Source organism: Simochromis diagramma, unplaced genomic scaffold (genome assembly GCF_900408965.1).
Source record: "Simochromis diagramma unplaced genomic scaffold, fSimDia1.1 OVJJ01000685.1, whole genome shotgun sequence".
Classification (NCBI taxonomy): domain Eukaryota; kingdom Metazoa; phylum Chordata; class Actinopteri; order Cichliformes; family Cichlidae; genus Simochromis; species Simochromis diagramma.
This window is the reverse complement of record NW_024387477.1, coordinates 11,325,864-11,340,773: the sequence shown is the minus strand read 5'-3', so window position 1 is coordinate 11,340,773 and position 14,910 is coordinate 11,325,864. Positions and strand designations below refer to the sequence as shown.

Genomic DNA, 14,910 nt, shown 5'->3' with positions numbered 1-14,910 from the left:
TTTACAAACTCTGATGGACTTTTCCTCAGAGTCTGGTTGGCAGACTGCAGTTGTAACACATGAAAAATCCAAACTCCAAAGTCAACCAAATCTCATGTGTCAGGTGCATATGAAGCAATTATGAATCCAATTTACATTCAGTAGTAACTTTAACAGACAACTTAACAAGCAGTGTGATGTTCATAGAGAACACTGAAAAGTCAGTTAAGTGTTTAGATAAGTATGCTTAACATTTAATCGAAGATGGAATATAATCTCTATAGAAACCATATCCTATCCTCTTCAACTAAAATTTAATTGTTCTTATGCATAAAATCTAACCAGAAGCCACACAGCATAGGAAAATAACTGCATGCCCAGAAACGTTTATAGTCCTGTTAACATTTTTCTTTTGGTTTTAAGAGAACACAAACTCAGTTTAGGGGTATTAATTTGTCCATTTTGAATTAAAAAGCAAATTTCAGGAGCATAATCTGCCTGGTGTCATACTACCCCATTAAACTGGTTATTTAATATGGTTTTGGTGGTGGAAAAAAGTTGATATGAATTAGTAAGGCTGGAAGACATGAACACAAGAGCCTAGTTCAAAAACATGTCCTCCTACCTCCAGAGTCTCCAAAGAATCTCCAAAAACATCAGCAAAGTCTGATGGACTTTTCTTCAGAGTCTGGTCAGCAGGCAGCGTGTTGTTTGTATGATGTCACAAACTTAAAGTCACTGGTTCTAGAACCTGTGGTTAGATAAGCGTCATAATTGTAAGCACTGCGTAAAGTTCCTGTGCCATCAACATCTGCGTAATTAGGAGGGAGATAACCGCTGGGGATGGCAACTGCTCCATCAAACAACAGCCTGGGCTTTCTCCTACGACAAAACCTCAAACCCAGGATGATGATGATGAAAGTCAGAAAAAACGTGGACACAGACACCAGCGCGATGATCAGATAAGAGGTCAGTTTGAATTGTCTCATTAAGAAGATGTCTTCAGTTCCGGCACCTCCGCCAAGTTATCAGAAATAAGTAAATACATGGAACAGGTGGCAGACAGAGAGGGCTGCCCGTTATCTTTCACTGCCACTACAAGGTTCTGTTTCATGCTGTCAGATTCAGAAATGTCCCGCTGTGTCCTGATCTCTCCGCTGTGGACACCAATTGTAAAAAGTCCCGGATCAGTGGATTTGACTATTGATAGGACAGCCAGGCGTTCTGTCCGGAGTCCGCGTCCACCGCGATCACTTTGGACACCAGAGAGCCTCCGTGTGCAGCTTTGGGGACCAGCTCGGTCATGAAGGAGTTGCTCTCTGGGGAGGGGTACAGGATCTGAGGAGAGTTGTCATTCACATCTGAGATGAACACACTCACGGTCACGTTGCTGCTGAGAGGAGGAGAACCGTTGTCTCTGGCCATCACATGGACTTTGAAGCTCTTGAACTGTTCATAATCAAACGACCTCACAGCATGGATCACACCCGTGTCTCCGTTCACAGACAGATAGGAGGACACCGGGGCACCGTTCACCTCACCAGCTAACAGAGAATAAACCACTGTACCGTTCTGTCTCCAGTCGGGGTCTCGAGCACTAACGGAACATAAAGTGGAGCCAGGTTTGTTATTCTCACTCACATATGCGCTGTACGACTGCTCATCAAACACAGGCGGGTTGTCGTTGATGTCAGCTACAGATAACTGAACACTTTTAGAAGAGGACAGAGGTGGAGAGCCCTCGTCAGTGGCAGTGATTGTAATGTTGTAATTGGAAACTAATTCGCGGTCTAGTTGCCCTGTGGTCACCAGAGAATAATAGTTTTTAATAGAAGGAACCAACTTAAAGGGGACACCCTGCTGGATGGAGCAGCGGACCTGTCGGTTATTCTCCGAATCTCTGTCCTGCACGTTAATGATGCCCACCTCTGTACCAGGTGACAAGTGTTCGGGTATGGGGTTCGACAGTGACTTTAGATATATTACAGGTGGGTTGTCATTCACATCAGTAACATCTATTATGACTTTAGCATAGGAAGTTAATCCTAAACCATCTTTCGCAGTTATGCGAAGCTCAAACGATCTCACTGTTTCATAATCAACTGTGGCGGACAATTTTATATCCCCTGTTTTATAATCTATGGCAAATATTGACTTAACGTCTTCTGAAACGTGTCCAAAATCATATGTAACTTCTCCATTTAGTCCATCATCTGCATCAATTGCTTTTACTGTCAGCACAACAGTACCCATGGGAGAGTTTTCTGACAGACTGGCTTTATAAACGGCCTGGCTAAACACTGGCACGTTATCATTAGCGTCCAAAACAGTAATGTGAATGACCACGGTACCTGATCTTTGAGGGGAACCACCATCTAAAGCGGTCAGAAGTAGATTAATTTCTTGTAATGTTTCACGATCGAGCTCTTTGTTAAGGACAAGTTCCACAGAATTGGTTCCAACTCCAAGGAAAAATTTTCATTCGTCTGTAGGTTGTAATTGAACTGAATTTTTACCTATGTCGCATCGTGCGCTTCTTCTATTGGAAAACGAGCACCTTTTGACGCAGATTCTCTAATATCTATATGGATCGAATTCTTATCAAACTGTGGGGAGTTGTCATTTATATCCTGGACATGTAGGCTGATTCGCTGCAGTTCTAATGGATTTTCCAACATGAGTTCTTGTTTTAAAACGCAGGATGCTTTGTCTCCACACAGGCCCTCTCTGTCAATCCTTTCGGCAACAATCAGATCTCCGTTACGGAGGTTTATTTCACAGAATCGTTTGTCGCTTCCTTCAGTATCAATACGAGCCTTTCGAAGAGATAGTGTATTTGCGTCGATGCCGAGGTCTTTGGCGATATTTCCGATCACAGTCCCGTGTCGCATTTCCTCTGTAAAAGAGTAGCTTATATCCCCGCTGACAAAATACAAACAAAAGAAGAGTAAAGCAACGACAAGGGCGTGTATTCCAAATGTCGCGTTAACCATCATGACATGTATATCTTTCCTCTGTAATGCGCAGGAATACAACAAACACACAAATATTATTTAAGCCAAAATCAGCACAATCTAAAACCACGTCTGCGTGTCCTTCGATGACCAACTGCAGCACATTAAAACACATTTTGCCTCGACAAATAGGTGTGGATTTTAAGATAGGCAAGGTGGACAGCGACATCGTGAGTCTAATTTAAAAATTGCATTGAGCAGCAGCCCTGTACAAGGCGCATGGAAGCGTTTATGGACGAAAGTTGAACCTTAATTTAAAAGTAAAAGTGTATATTGAAGTGTGCAGACAGATAAAAAAAATAAATAAAAATTGCATTAATCCGAAAGGTCGCTGTATACTGAGCAATGCTGCCGATGGAAACTCATATCTGCGAACGTTTAGATCATTATTGTATACAAAATGTGATACAAATTAAAGTTTAAATATCTGTGTTCACCGAAAATGTGTGGCCACGATTTACATGATAACTTTTGAAAAACAATTAAATGTTTGTAGACGGAAAAGCGTTAAAAATGCTTCAAACTACAGAAATAGTTTTATTTTTATTTGTTTTTTAAGCTACTAAAATGCTAGAGTAATTTTCGAAATATTTAAATTAAACATTAATCTCAATTGACATTTCTGTATCAGAACAGAGACTCGAGAAGGAAAAGCAAGAAGATTTTAACGGCCACAACGTTTTATAATATTCAAGAACTTTACCTCTGTGATCAGTTCCAATAAAAATGTGAACATGTAAGTCAATAATTGCAACATTTGAAAAAAGAAAAGAAAAGAAAGAGGAGAAAGTTAAACAAAGACCTGCACTTCCACTATTCGTGAAAGCAACTTGACAAAGGTGTGAGAGGTGTGACCTGAATCTGGGAACCGACCCTGGAAGGCGGGGCTGGGGCAGGTGCAGGTAATTAGTCGATCTCTTGTGTGAACCTGGAGCTGTGTGACTCCCTGGTCTAAGCCGTGTTGTTTCTCTTTTTTAACTTTTCAGTGAAGGCTAGATGTGGGTCCCATAGCCTTGTATATGAGTGGTAGGTCACAGAAAATGTTCCGCTTGAGTTTTGGTAGTTTGGTAGAGGGTTAAAGTTATTTACCGCTTTAGGAGGAAAACACTGTTTTATTCCTATGGAGAACCTTTAGCGGACTCCGCCTCCGCTTGCCGATACTTATTAGGGTGCGACCCTAACCTGGAGGACAGGTAACTGAAACACATACATGAAGAGAAGTGGGGGGATATTCCTTCTGAGGTAGATTTTTCTGTGCAAGTGATGTCCTGTTACAAATTACAGATAATTTGTTTTTAAAACTGGTTTAACTTGACAGCAAAGCGCTGAGGACTATTTTGACGGTTGTGGTTGTTTTGTTTATTTTGTTTATTTGTTTGTCTTTCATTGTAAGAGTGACTAGTTTTTAATAGATTCCACGCAGCGCTTATCCTGTCTTCCACTTACAATCGTACAATTTTATATTTTTAAATGTATTTAATAAAGTAGAGCTTTTAATTGTTTTGGGTTCTACTGTTACATGTTTAGAAAGATTTTTATTTTGTATTAGCATTAAAAACCCTGTAAACTGACTGTATGCCTACGGCTAATCCCTATTGAAATGGGTACCTACCAAGGGTCACAAATGGTTTGCTAAAATATGGGTGACATATTATTTAGCTCATATATATGTAGGTTTAAACACAAGAAAACAAGTTCAAAAGAAACTTTGAGAATATGTTACACACGAAGACTCGAATCTGAAGAGCATTGTACATAGGAAGCAAACTGTAGATAAACATGTGAGCGACTGCACTTTTAAATTAGATCATGGGAATATCTGCGTAAGATACAATGACAAAAGAAACAGAAAAGCTGAAACAACGGGGGGCGCGTGTCTAAACACAAATAGTGCTATCACTACTTGTTTTTGTTGTAAAACTAATACTTACTTTTGTAAGACATACTAATTTTCCCCTATGTCAAAATGTAAACTTTTCGTTGATGTAGAGGACCGTAAAGACAGCAACCCACTAAAACAAAACCAGGGGGAAATGATTTCAACAACATCAAGAAACTTTCCCTTCAAAAGTAGCAGTAAAAATAATGTCAGAGGCAACAGGCAAAGTGTAAATACTATAACGGGATTTTAGAAAAAGCGAAAAAAGATTGACTGGAGGAAAGAGTGAACGTTTTATCTGTTAAAATAATGTATCGAACATTTGACACCCTTACCTCAGGAGAACCACCACAATCTCCAAAAGCATCAGCAAAGTCTGATGGACTTTTCTTCAGAGTCTGGTCAGCAGGCAGCGTGTTGTCATTGTATGATGTCACAAACTTAAAGTCACTGGTTCTTGAACCGTGGTCAGGTACGCATCATAGTGTAAGTGCTGCTCCGTAAGTCCCTGTGCCATCAACATCTGCGTAATTAGGAGGGAAGATAACCGCTGGGATGGCAACTGCTCCATCAAACAACAGTCTGGGCTTTCTCCTGCGACAAAACCTCAACCCAGGATGATGATGATGAAAGTCAGAAAAAAACGTGGACACAGACACCAGCGCGATGATCAGATAAGAGGTCAGTTTGGAATTGTTCTCATTATAAGACAGATCCTTCAGTTCTGGTCACCTTCAGCCAAATTATCAGAAATAAGTAAATACATGGAACAGGTGGCAGACAGAGAGGGCTGTCCGTTATCTTTCACTGCCACTACAAGGTTCTGTTTTCATGCTGTCAGATTCAGAAATGTCCCGCTGTGTCCTGATCTCTCCGCTGTGGACACCAATAGTAAAAAGTCCCGGATCAGTGGATTTGACTATATGATAGGACAACCAGGCGTTCTGTCCGGAGTCTGCGTCCACCGCGATCACTTTGGACACCAGAGCCTCCGTGTGCAGCTTTGGGGACCAGCTCGGTCATGAAGGAGTTGCCCTCCGGGGAGGGGTACAAGGATCTGAGGAGAGTTGTCATTCACATCTGAGATGAACACACGCACGGTCACGTTGCTGCTGAGAGGAGGAGAACCGTTGTCTCTGGCCATCACATGGACTTTAAAACTCCTGAAACTGTTAATAATCAAACGACCTCACAGCGTGGATCACACCCGTGTCTCCGTTCACAGACAGATACGAGGACACCGGGGCACCGTTCACCTCACAGCTAACAGAGAATAAACCACTGTACCGTTCTGTCTCCAGTCGGGGTCTCGAGCACTAACGGAACATAAAGTGGAGCCAGGTTTGTTATTCTCACTCACATATGCGCTGTACGACTGTTCCTCAAACACAGGTGGGTTGTCGTTGATGTCAGCTACAGATAACTGAACACTTTTAGAAGAGGACAGAGGTGGAGAGCCCTCGTCAGTGGCAGTGATTGTAATGTTGTAATCAGATACTAGTTCGCGGTCCAGTTGCCCTGTGGTCACCAGAGAATAATAGTTTTTAATAGACGGAACCAACTTAAAGGGGACACCCTGTTGGATGGAGCAGCGGACCTGTCGGTTATTCTCAGAATCTCTGTCCTGCACGTTAATGATGCCCACTTCTGTACCAGGTGGCACGTTCTCGTGTATAGGGTTAGTTAATGATTTCAAATTGATGGCTGGTGGGTTGTCATTGACATCAGTTATATCTATAACTACTGTACAATAAGAGGTAAGACCCGGTCCGTCCTTTGCTCTTACTCGCAGCTCTATTGAACTCTCCGTTTCATAATCAAGTGACCCGATAACTTTTACCTCTCCTGTCTTATGATTAAGTGAAAACAAAGATACATGTTCATCAGAGACATGATCGAAGTTATATGTAATATCACCATTTGGGCCAGTGTCTGCATCGGTTGCGCTCACTGTAACCACTACGGTATCTAAAAGAGAGTTTTCAGGCACACTGGCTTCATAAACGGCCTTGCTGAACACTGGGGCGTTATCATTAGCATCCAGCACAGTGATGTGAATAATCGCAGTACCTGATCTCTGAGGAGATCCACCATCTACAGCTGTAAGCACTAATTTCAGCCCTTTCTCTTTTTCTCGGTCTAGTTCTTTTAACAAAACCAATTCGGAATGTTTCCTCCCACTAACATCTGTATTTACATTAATGGTGAAATGCTCATTGTTTTGTAAATTGTAACGTTGGACAGCATTTGTGCCTATGTCGGCATCGCGGGCTTCCGTAAGTAAAAATCTCGCTCCTTTGTCTGCCGATTCTCTTATTTCAAATGAAATCAGATCCTCACTAAACTCTGGCGCGTTATCATTTATATCTTGCACATGAATACTGATGCGATGAAGCTCTAAAGGGTTTTCCAGCACAAGCTCCTCTTTTAAAACACAGCTGGCTTTTTTACCACAAAGACTTTCCCTGTCGATCCTGTCACTGACAGTCAAATCTCCGGTGCTCAGATTAATGTCACAATACCTTTTATCGTCCCTGTCTGTGTCAATTCGGACTTTACGCGAGGAAAGAGTCGCAATCCCAAGACCCAGATCTTTGGCGATATTCCCTATCACAAATCCGACTTTCATTTCCTCTGCGATAGTGTAGCTCACGTCTCCATGGGCGAAATGCAAGGCCACGAAAAGGAAAACCACACAATAGCAATTCATAGCCAATCTTCCGTATACTGCACTTCCCATGATCGATCAAGGTTTAATCCTTTCCTGGAAAATTCCTTGGAAGTGATCAAAAATAGTGCTCTTTTTAAATATTCTAAATAATCCCAGCGTTTGCCTTTTGTAACGTCCTTAACCTAGACACGCTACACCAAAATAAGCCTTCGCAATGGCAGAAAAGAATGGATGAAGAATAGATACCTCCTGTCTTTGTTGGTGCACAGTGACACCAAGAGTTTCGTTAAATTATAGCACCGCAAACCCAAACAAGAGGCCAGCTTCGAGTTATAACGCCCTTATTAATCAATAAAATTATTGACACTCTAGGGACTTCGGTGTTATTTGGTCATTCATACTGATTTCTTTTTTCTTTTTTTTCCCTCCTGTGGTGCGCTTTTCAATGAAATAATAAACCATATTTAAAACAAATCCATGTGTAATCCTGCAAAAGACAAGTAAAAGTACTAAATCTATAGAAAGCAACTTGTGTGCACATGAGCCAAAATGAATGATCTTAAGGGATAGTGGCAATATACTATTTTCATTATCGACCATCTCTCAAGCACACTTCAAGGAAGACCTCTAGTATTCATTTCTACATCAGACATAAAATAAGTTCCTGAGAAATCAATAAAAGGGAACCACAAATATTGTCATAATGTAAACTGCTTTACTTATTCAATCAATGCTGCATTTTTCTTTTCTTTTTTTCCATCATTTTTTGCATATAGAAAAATAAGACATTTGATTCACAAATGCCAAAAACAAATATTATAAGCAATACCCTTGGATAATATACAGCAGAATCAAATTTAGTAGCTCAAGGATATTCCATATAACTTGTTTCATTGAGTTTCTTTAACAAACAACCTAAAATATCTGCAAAAAGAACAATGACTTTCCACTATCACCATCCGAATAAGGTAAAACTTAGAGAAACAAATATCTCGCATAAAGTGCATGATTTAGGAGGGTATTAACTCTTAAATCCACTTCTAATTTCAAGCAGGTAGGAATGAACCAAAGCTGTTGCCATGTGTATTCAAAAAATAAAAGACCAACAAGTTAGAGAAATACATCCTTATTTTTTGTAAATCTTAAATTACCAAGAGAGATTAGATCTTGTAATAACTAAAGTATCTTCTTTTCTTAGTAAACACAGATTGTCTCACTCAATGTCTGGTAATAACCTAATGTTAAAAACACCAAGCATTAAACAGTAAAATAATGTCTGCAGGTCTGGGATGAGTTAAGAATTTTGTATGTTTGTTTTTTTTTCCCCTGTGCTGTTAATGATGAAAACCTTCCTATGCAAGATTTTGGTGTAACATCATAACTTACCAGTTTATATGTATAAAAAAAATAAACGTTTCACAACATCAAAGTATTATTTAACAGCACCAGTGCTATTCAGTGGTCTGAATGTCAGGGTTGGTCACTGAGTAGAAAAGGAAAAGCTGCTATTGAGAATTCCAACAGGGATTAACTTTCAGCATGTGATTTGAAATTATATTATTTAGCAGTTTGCATTGTCTTATAGTTCTCCAACCACCAGACAAGACTGAGCATTCTCAAAGTATGGCATGCTGATACTGGAATTATGCATCTGTTGTTTTTAATTTGTTCTCTCAGTTAGAGGTTACAGAATAGAGAAAAATATAGAGGAATACAATTGTTGCACTTTATTTGTAGCATAACTAATGCACTGACAGCTCAGCTTCATCTGCATTGCAGTGATTAGTAGTTTGGGTGAAAACTGAGACGCACAAAGTCAGGTAACACCACTGGTAATGGCATAAGTTTGACCCCACTCATTGTACCCAGAGGTCAGAACTTTTATGCACCTGCTGTTACAGAAGTGAATACTGGATGACTGAGTAATCATCAAAAGCCAAATTTGGCATGTAAAGACTTTAAATTGGCAAGGCATAAAATACTACCCCTAAATATTTGCTATGAGCATTATGCAGCCAATAGCAATAGTATACTGTAATACTGTTAAGGCCAGTGGCCTGGAAACAAAAGACTTCGTAAGCCATTTTGAAGCTACTACAATATTCGATTGTATAGACTAAGTTCAATTATATGACCACTGCGTGGTGAGTTAGGTTATAAGACTAAATCAATAGCACAATTTTGAAATGGCTGTTGCTGTATGTACATGTCATATATAACCAAGAAATGAAAAACTAGCACAACACCTAACATACTTTGTGGATCAGGAGCTATTTTTTTCTTCAGGGATGATCAAAGCATCCAATCCAATCCAATCCAACTTTATTTATATAGCACTTTTAAAAACAACAAAGTTGACCAAAGTGCTTTCCAATAATAAAACAGAGATAGCAGTTAAAACCATACTTTAAGCATACAATGAAATCAATAAACAAAACAAATATATAATTGAAAAAGAAGATAAAAATAAATCAACATGAGTAGAATAAACAATAAGATATACAATGAATAAGATTAACAAAGTAAAAAGATTAAGAATGACCAACAGCTGACTAAAAACTGACTACAAACTGGCTCTGATAACACTCCTAGAAGGCCTTTGAAAAAAAGTGTGTTTTTAAAAGTGATTTAAACATTTCAAGTGTTGGGGCCAGCCTAATATGGAGGGGCAGTTTGTTCCATAGTTTGGGGGCCACAACAGCGAAAGCTCGGTCTCCTCTGTGTTTCAGTCTCGACATGGGGACAGCAAGGAGTGACTGGTCAGATGATCTGAGAGACCTTTGTGGAGTGTATTGGTGTAAAAGGTCTGACAGGTAAGAAGGAGCCAGGCCATTTAAGACTTTAAAAGCAAGCAATAAAATTTTTAAATGAATTCTAAAATGGACAGGCAACCAGTGTAAGGAGGCAAGAACAGGGGTAATGTGCTCACGTTTGCGTGTCCCTGTCAACAGGCGAGCAGCAGCATTCTGGACCATTTGCAAGCGTGATAGTGAAGCCTGATCAATACCAATATAAAGTCCATTACAATAATCAAGGCGAGTGGTCACAAATGCGTGCAAAACTCTCTCCAAGTCACAAAAAGAAATAAAAGGTTTTACTTTAGAGAGCTGCCTCAACTGAAAAAAGCTTTTTCTCACCACTGTATTTACTTGTTTGTCCATTTTAAGAGCTGTGTCAAATTTTACTCCAAGGTTGGTGACAATTGATTTGACACACGATGTAAGAGGACCCAAGTCAGATGGAGGGACACCAGGTCCATTCGGCCCAAATATAATGACTTCAGTCTTCTTTTCGTTAAAGTTTAAAAAATTCAGAGCCAGCCATGCTCTGATATCCTTAAGACATTCTAAAATAGGCCTGAGGGGGTTAAGGTCATTGTGTTTCATCGGTAGATAAATTTGACAATCATCTGCATAAAAATGAAATGAGACTTTATGTTTTTTAATAATATGGCCAAGGGGAAGTAAATAAATACTAAAAAGAAGGGGCCCAAGGATGGATCCTTGAGGTACACCACATGGGAGGGGGGCGGAAGATGAATGAAATTTACCAAGTGAGACTGAAAAACTTCTATCAGAGAGGTATGACTTAAACCACTCCAAGGCAGTGCCTCTAATTCCAACATGATGTTCTAGACGATAAATCAAAATATTGTGATCTACTGTATCAAAAGCTGCTGTGAGATCCAAAAGCACAAGTAAGACAGACTTCCCAGAGTCAGCAGTTAATAAGATATCATTAAAAACTCTCAAAAGTGCAGTCTCTGTGCTGTGAAGTGCTTTAAAACCAGATTGAAATACCTCAAAAATGTTTTGACTCTCTAAAAAAGTCTGCAGCTGTGAACACACTTCTTTTTCTAAAATTTTAGAAACAAAAGGAAGCTTTGAAATAGGTCTGAAATTACTCAACAAAGAGGCATCCAAGCCAGGGCGTTTCAGCAGAGGCTGGACCACTGCCTGTTTAAAAATTGCAGGTACATGAACAAATAGCTTTTAACTGGGTGGATTTCAAATAAATAAATACAGGGAGAGCCTATTTAAAACAACAGAGACCTTGTATTTGTGAAATCTTAACAAAAAGTAACCCTTGAAAATAGATTTAGTATAGTGAAGAATAGGAATAATGCCTCAGTACTAGGAATCTAATTAAGAATATTATACTATAAAAACACATGTTGCAACATCAAATATTCAGTAATTTAAGAATGATTTCTCTCATATGTATTTGAAAACTGCTCCTGCAAATAAGACTCTAATGTAGATGCATATTAAAAACTTGTCTCATAACCTCTTAACTTTCTGAGCAGAGAGGATAAACAAAACATTAACATCAAATTAATAAACACCATGAAATGATACCAGAACAGTATTCTAGAGGATCATCTAAATGGTTGTATAAAGTCAGAGAATTCGGATCAATAGAGAATTATAAAGATGTGTCATCAATGACAAAAACATAACAGGGCCCTACTTTTAGGAGCATAATCTGCCTGGTGTCATACTACCCTTTTAAACTGGTTATTTAATATGGTATTTGATGGTGGAAAAAAGTTGATATGAATTAGTAAGGCTGGAAGACATGAACACAAGAGCCTAGTTCAAAAACATGTCCTCCTACCTCCAGAGTCTCCAAAGAATCTCCAAAGACATCAGCAAAGTCTGATGGACTTTTCTTCAGAGTCTGGTCAGCAGGGAGCGTGTTGTCATTGTATGATGTCACAAACTTAAAGTCACTGGTTCTTGAACCTGTGGTCAGGTACGCGTCATAGTTGTAAGTGCTGCGTAAAGTTCCTGTGCCATCAACATCTGTGTAATTAGGAGGAAGATAACCACTGGGGATTGCAACTGCTCCGTCAAACAACAGTCTGGGCTTTCTCCTACGACAAAACCTCAAACCCAGGATGATGATGATGAAAGTCAGAAAAAACGTGGACACAGACACCAGCGCGATGATCAGATAAGAGGTCAGTTTGGAATTGCTCTCATTATAAGACAGATCCTTCAGTTCTGGCACTTCCGCCAAGTTATCAGAAATAAGTAAATACATGGAACAGGTGGCAGACAGAGAGGGCTGTCCATTATCTTTCACTGCCACTACAAGGTTCTGTTTCGTGCTGTCAGATTCAGAAATGTCCCGCTGTGTCCTGATCTCTCCGCTGTGGACACCAATGGTAAAAAGTCCCGGATCAGTGGATTTGACTATTTGATAGGACAGCCAGGCGTTCTGTCCGGAGTCCGCGTCCACCGCGATCACTTTGGACACCAGAGAGCCTCCGTGTGCAGCTTTGGGGACCAGCTCGGTCATGAAGGAGTTGCCCTCCGGGGAGGGGTACAGGATCTGAGGAGAGTTGTCATTCACATCAGAGATGAAAACACTCAGGGTCACGTTGCTGCTGAGAGGAGGAGAACCGTTGTCTCTGGCCATCACGTGGACTTTAAAACTCCTAAACTGTTCATAATCAAACGACCTCACAGCGTGGATCACACCCGTGTCTCCGTTCACAGACAGATAGGAGGACACCGGGGCACCGTTCACCTCACCAGCTAACAGAGAATAAACCACTGTGCCATTCTGTCTCCAGTCGGGGTCTCGAGCACTAACGGAACATAAAGTGGAGCCAGGTTTGTTATTTTCACTCACATATGCGCTGTACGACTGTTCCTCAAACACAGGTGGGTTGTCGTTGATGTCAGCTACAGATAACTGAACACTTTTAGTCGACGACAGAGGTGGAGAGCCCTCGTCAGTGGCAGTGATTGTAATGTTGTAATCAGACACTAGTTCGCGGTCCAGTTGTCCTGTGGTCACCAGAGAATAATAGTTTTTAATAGAAGGAACCAACTTAAAGGGGACACCCTGCTGGATGGAGCAGCGGACCTGTCGGTTATTCTCAGAGTCTCTGTCCTGCACGTTAATTATGCCCACCTCTGTACCAGGTGACAAGTGTTCGGGTATGGGGTTCGACAGTGACTTTATATATATTACAGGGGGGTTGTCATTCACATCAGTAACATCTATTATGACTTTAGCATAGGAAGTTAATCCTAAACCATCTTTCGCAGTTATGCGAAGCTCAAACGATCTCACTGTTTCATAATCAACTGTGGCGGACAATTTTATATCCCCTGTTTTATAATCTATGGCAAATATTGACTTAACGTCTTCTGGAACGTGTCCAAAGTCATATGTAACTTCTCCATTTAGTCCTTCATCTGCATCAATTGCTTTTACTGTCAGCACAACAGTACCCATGGGAGAGTTTTCTGACAGACTGGCTTTATAAACGGCCTGGCTAAACAGTGGCACGTTATCATTAGCGTCCAAAACAGTAATGTGAATGACCACGGTACCTGATCTTTGAGGGGAACCACCATCTAAAGCGGTCAGAAGTAGATTAATTTCTTGTAATGTTTCACGATCGAGCTCTTTGTTAAGGACAAGTTCCACAGAATTGGTTCCAACTCCAAGGAAAAAATTTTCATTCGTCTGTAGGTTGTATGATTGAACTGAATTTTTACCTATGTCGGCATCGTGCGCTTCTTCTATTGGAAAACGAGCACCTTTTGACGCAGATTCTCTAATATCTATATGGATCGAATTCTTATCAAACTGTGGGGAGTTGTCATTTATATCCTGGACATGTAGGCTGATTCGCTGCAGTTCTAATGGATTTTCCAACATGAGTTCTTGTTTTAAAACGCAGGATGCTTTGTCTCCACACAGGCCCTCTCTGTCAATCCTTTCGGCAACAATCAGATCTCCGTTACGGAGGTTTATTTCACAGAATCGTTTGTCGCTTCCTTCAGTATCAATACGAGCCTTTCGAAGAGATAGTGTATTTGCGTCGATGCCGAGGTCTTTGGCGATATTTCCGATCACAGTCCCGTGTCGCATTTCCTCTGTAAAAGAGTAGCTTATATCCCCGCTGACAAAATACAAACAAAAGAAGAGTAAAGCAACGACAAGGGTGTGTATTCCAAATGTCGCGTTAACCATCTTGACATGTAAATGTTTCCTCTGTAATGCGCAAGAATACAGCAAAGACACAAATATTATTTAAGCCAAAATCAGCACAATCTAAAACCACGTCTGTCTGTCCTTCGATGACCAACTGCAGCACATTAAAACACATTTTGCCTCGACAAATAGGTGTGGATTTTAAGATAGGCAAGGTGGACAGCGACATCGTGAGTCTAATTTAAAAATTGCATTGAGCAGCAGCCCTGTACAAGGCGCATGGAAGCGTTTATGGACGAACGTTGAACCTTAATTTAAAAGTAAAAGTGTATATTGAAGTGTGCAGACAGATAAAAAAAAAAAATGCATTAATCCGAAAGGTCGCTGTATACTGAGCAATGCTGCCGATG

General features: G+C 40.3%; 4 protein-coding genes and 2 pseudogenes across 15 annotated transcripts in view; all 6 read right to left on the bottom strand.

Annotated features, from left to right (window-relative positions):
• The window catches only part of LOC120724178, a 57,057-nt pseudogene extending 53,666 nt beyond the window's left edge, over positions 1–3,391 (bottom strand).
• Positions 1–14,910, bottom strand: part of LOC120724174 (protocadherin gamma-A11-like) — a 125,339-nt gene that overhangs the window by 53,666 nt on the left and 56,763 nt on the right. The gene's annotated exons all lie outside the window — the stretch shown is intronic.
• The window catches only part of LOC120724149 (protocadherin gamma-C5-like), a 301,683-nt gene that overhangs the window by 233,003 nt on the left and 53,770 nt on the right, over positions 1–14,910 (bottom strand). The gene's annotated exons all lie outside the window — the stretch shown is intronic.
• LOC120724173 (protocadherin gamma-A11-like) overlaps positions 1–14,910 on the bottom strand; it is a 95,152-nt gene that overhangs the window by 53,666 nt on the left and 26,576 nt on the right.
• LOC120724171 overlaps positions 1–14,910 on the bottom strand; it is a 79,969-nt pseudogene that overhangs the window by 53,666 nt on the left and 11,393 nt on the right.
• LOC120724181 (protocadherin beta-15-like) lies at positions 6,088–9,521 on the bottom strand. The gene has a single exon (XM_040016228.1). It carries the CDS (start codon positions 7,610–7,612, stop codon positions 6,125–6,127), a length of 1,488 nt encoding a protein of 495 aa, XP_039872162.1. The 5' UTR covers positions 7,613–9,521; the 3' UTR covers positions 6,088–6,124.

Coding starts and splice junctions, on each gene's coding strand:
- LOC120724181 (XM_040016228.1), bottom strand. CDS start 7,612: ATGGGAAGTGCAGTATACGGAAGATTGGCTATGAATTGCTATTGTGTG.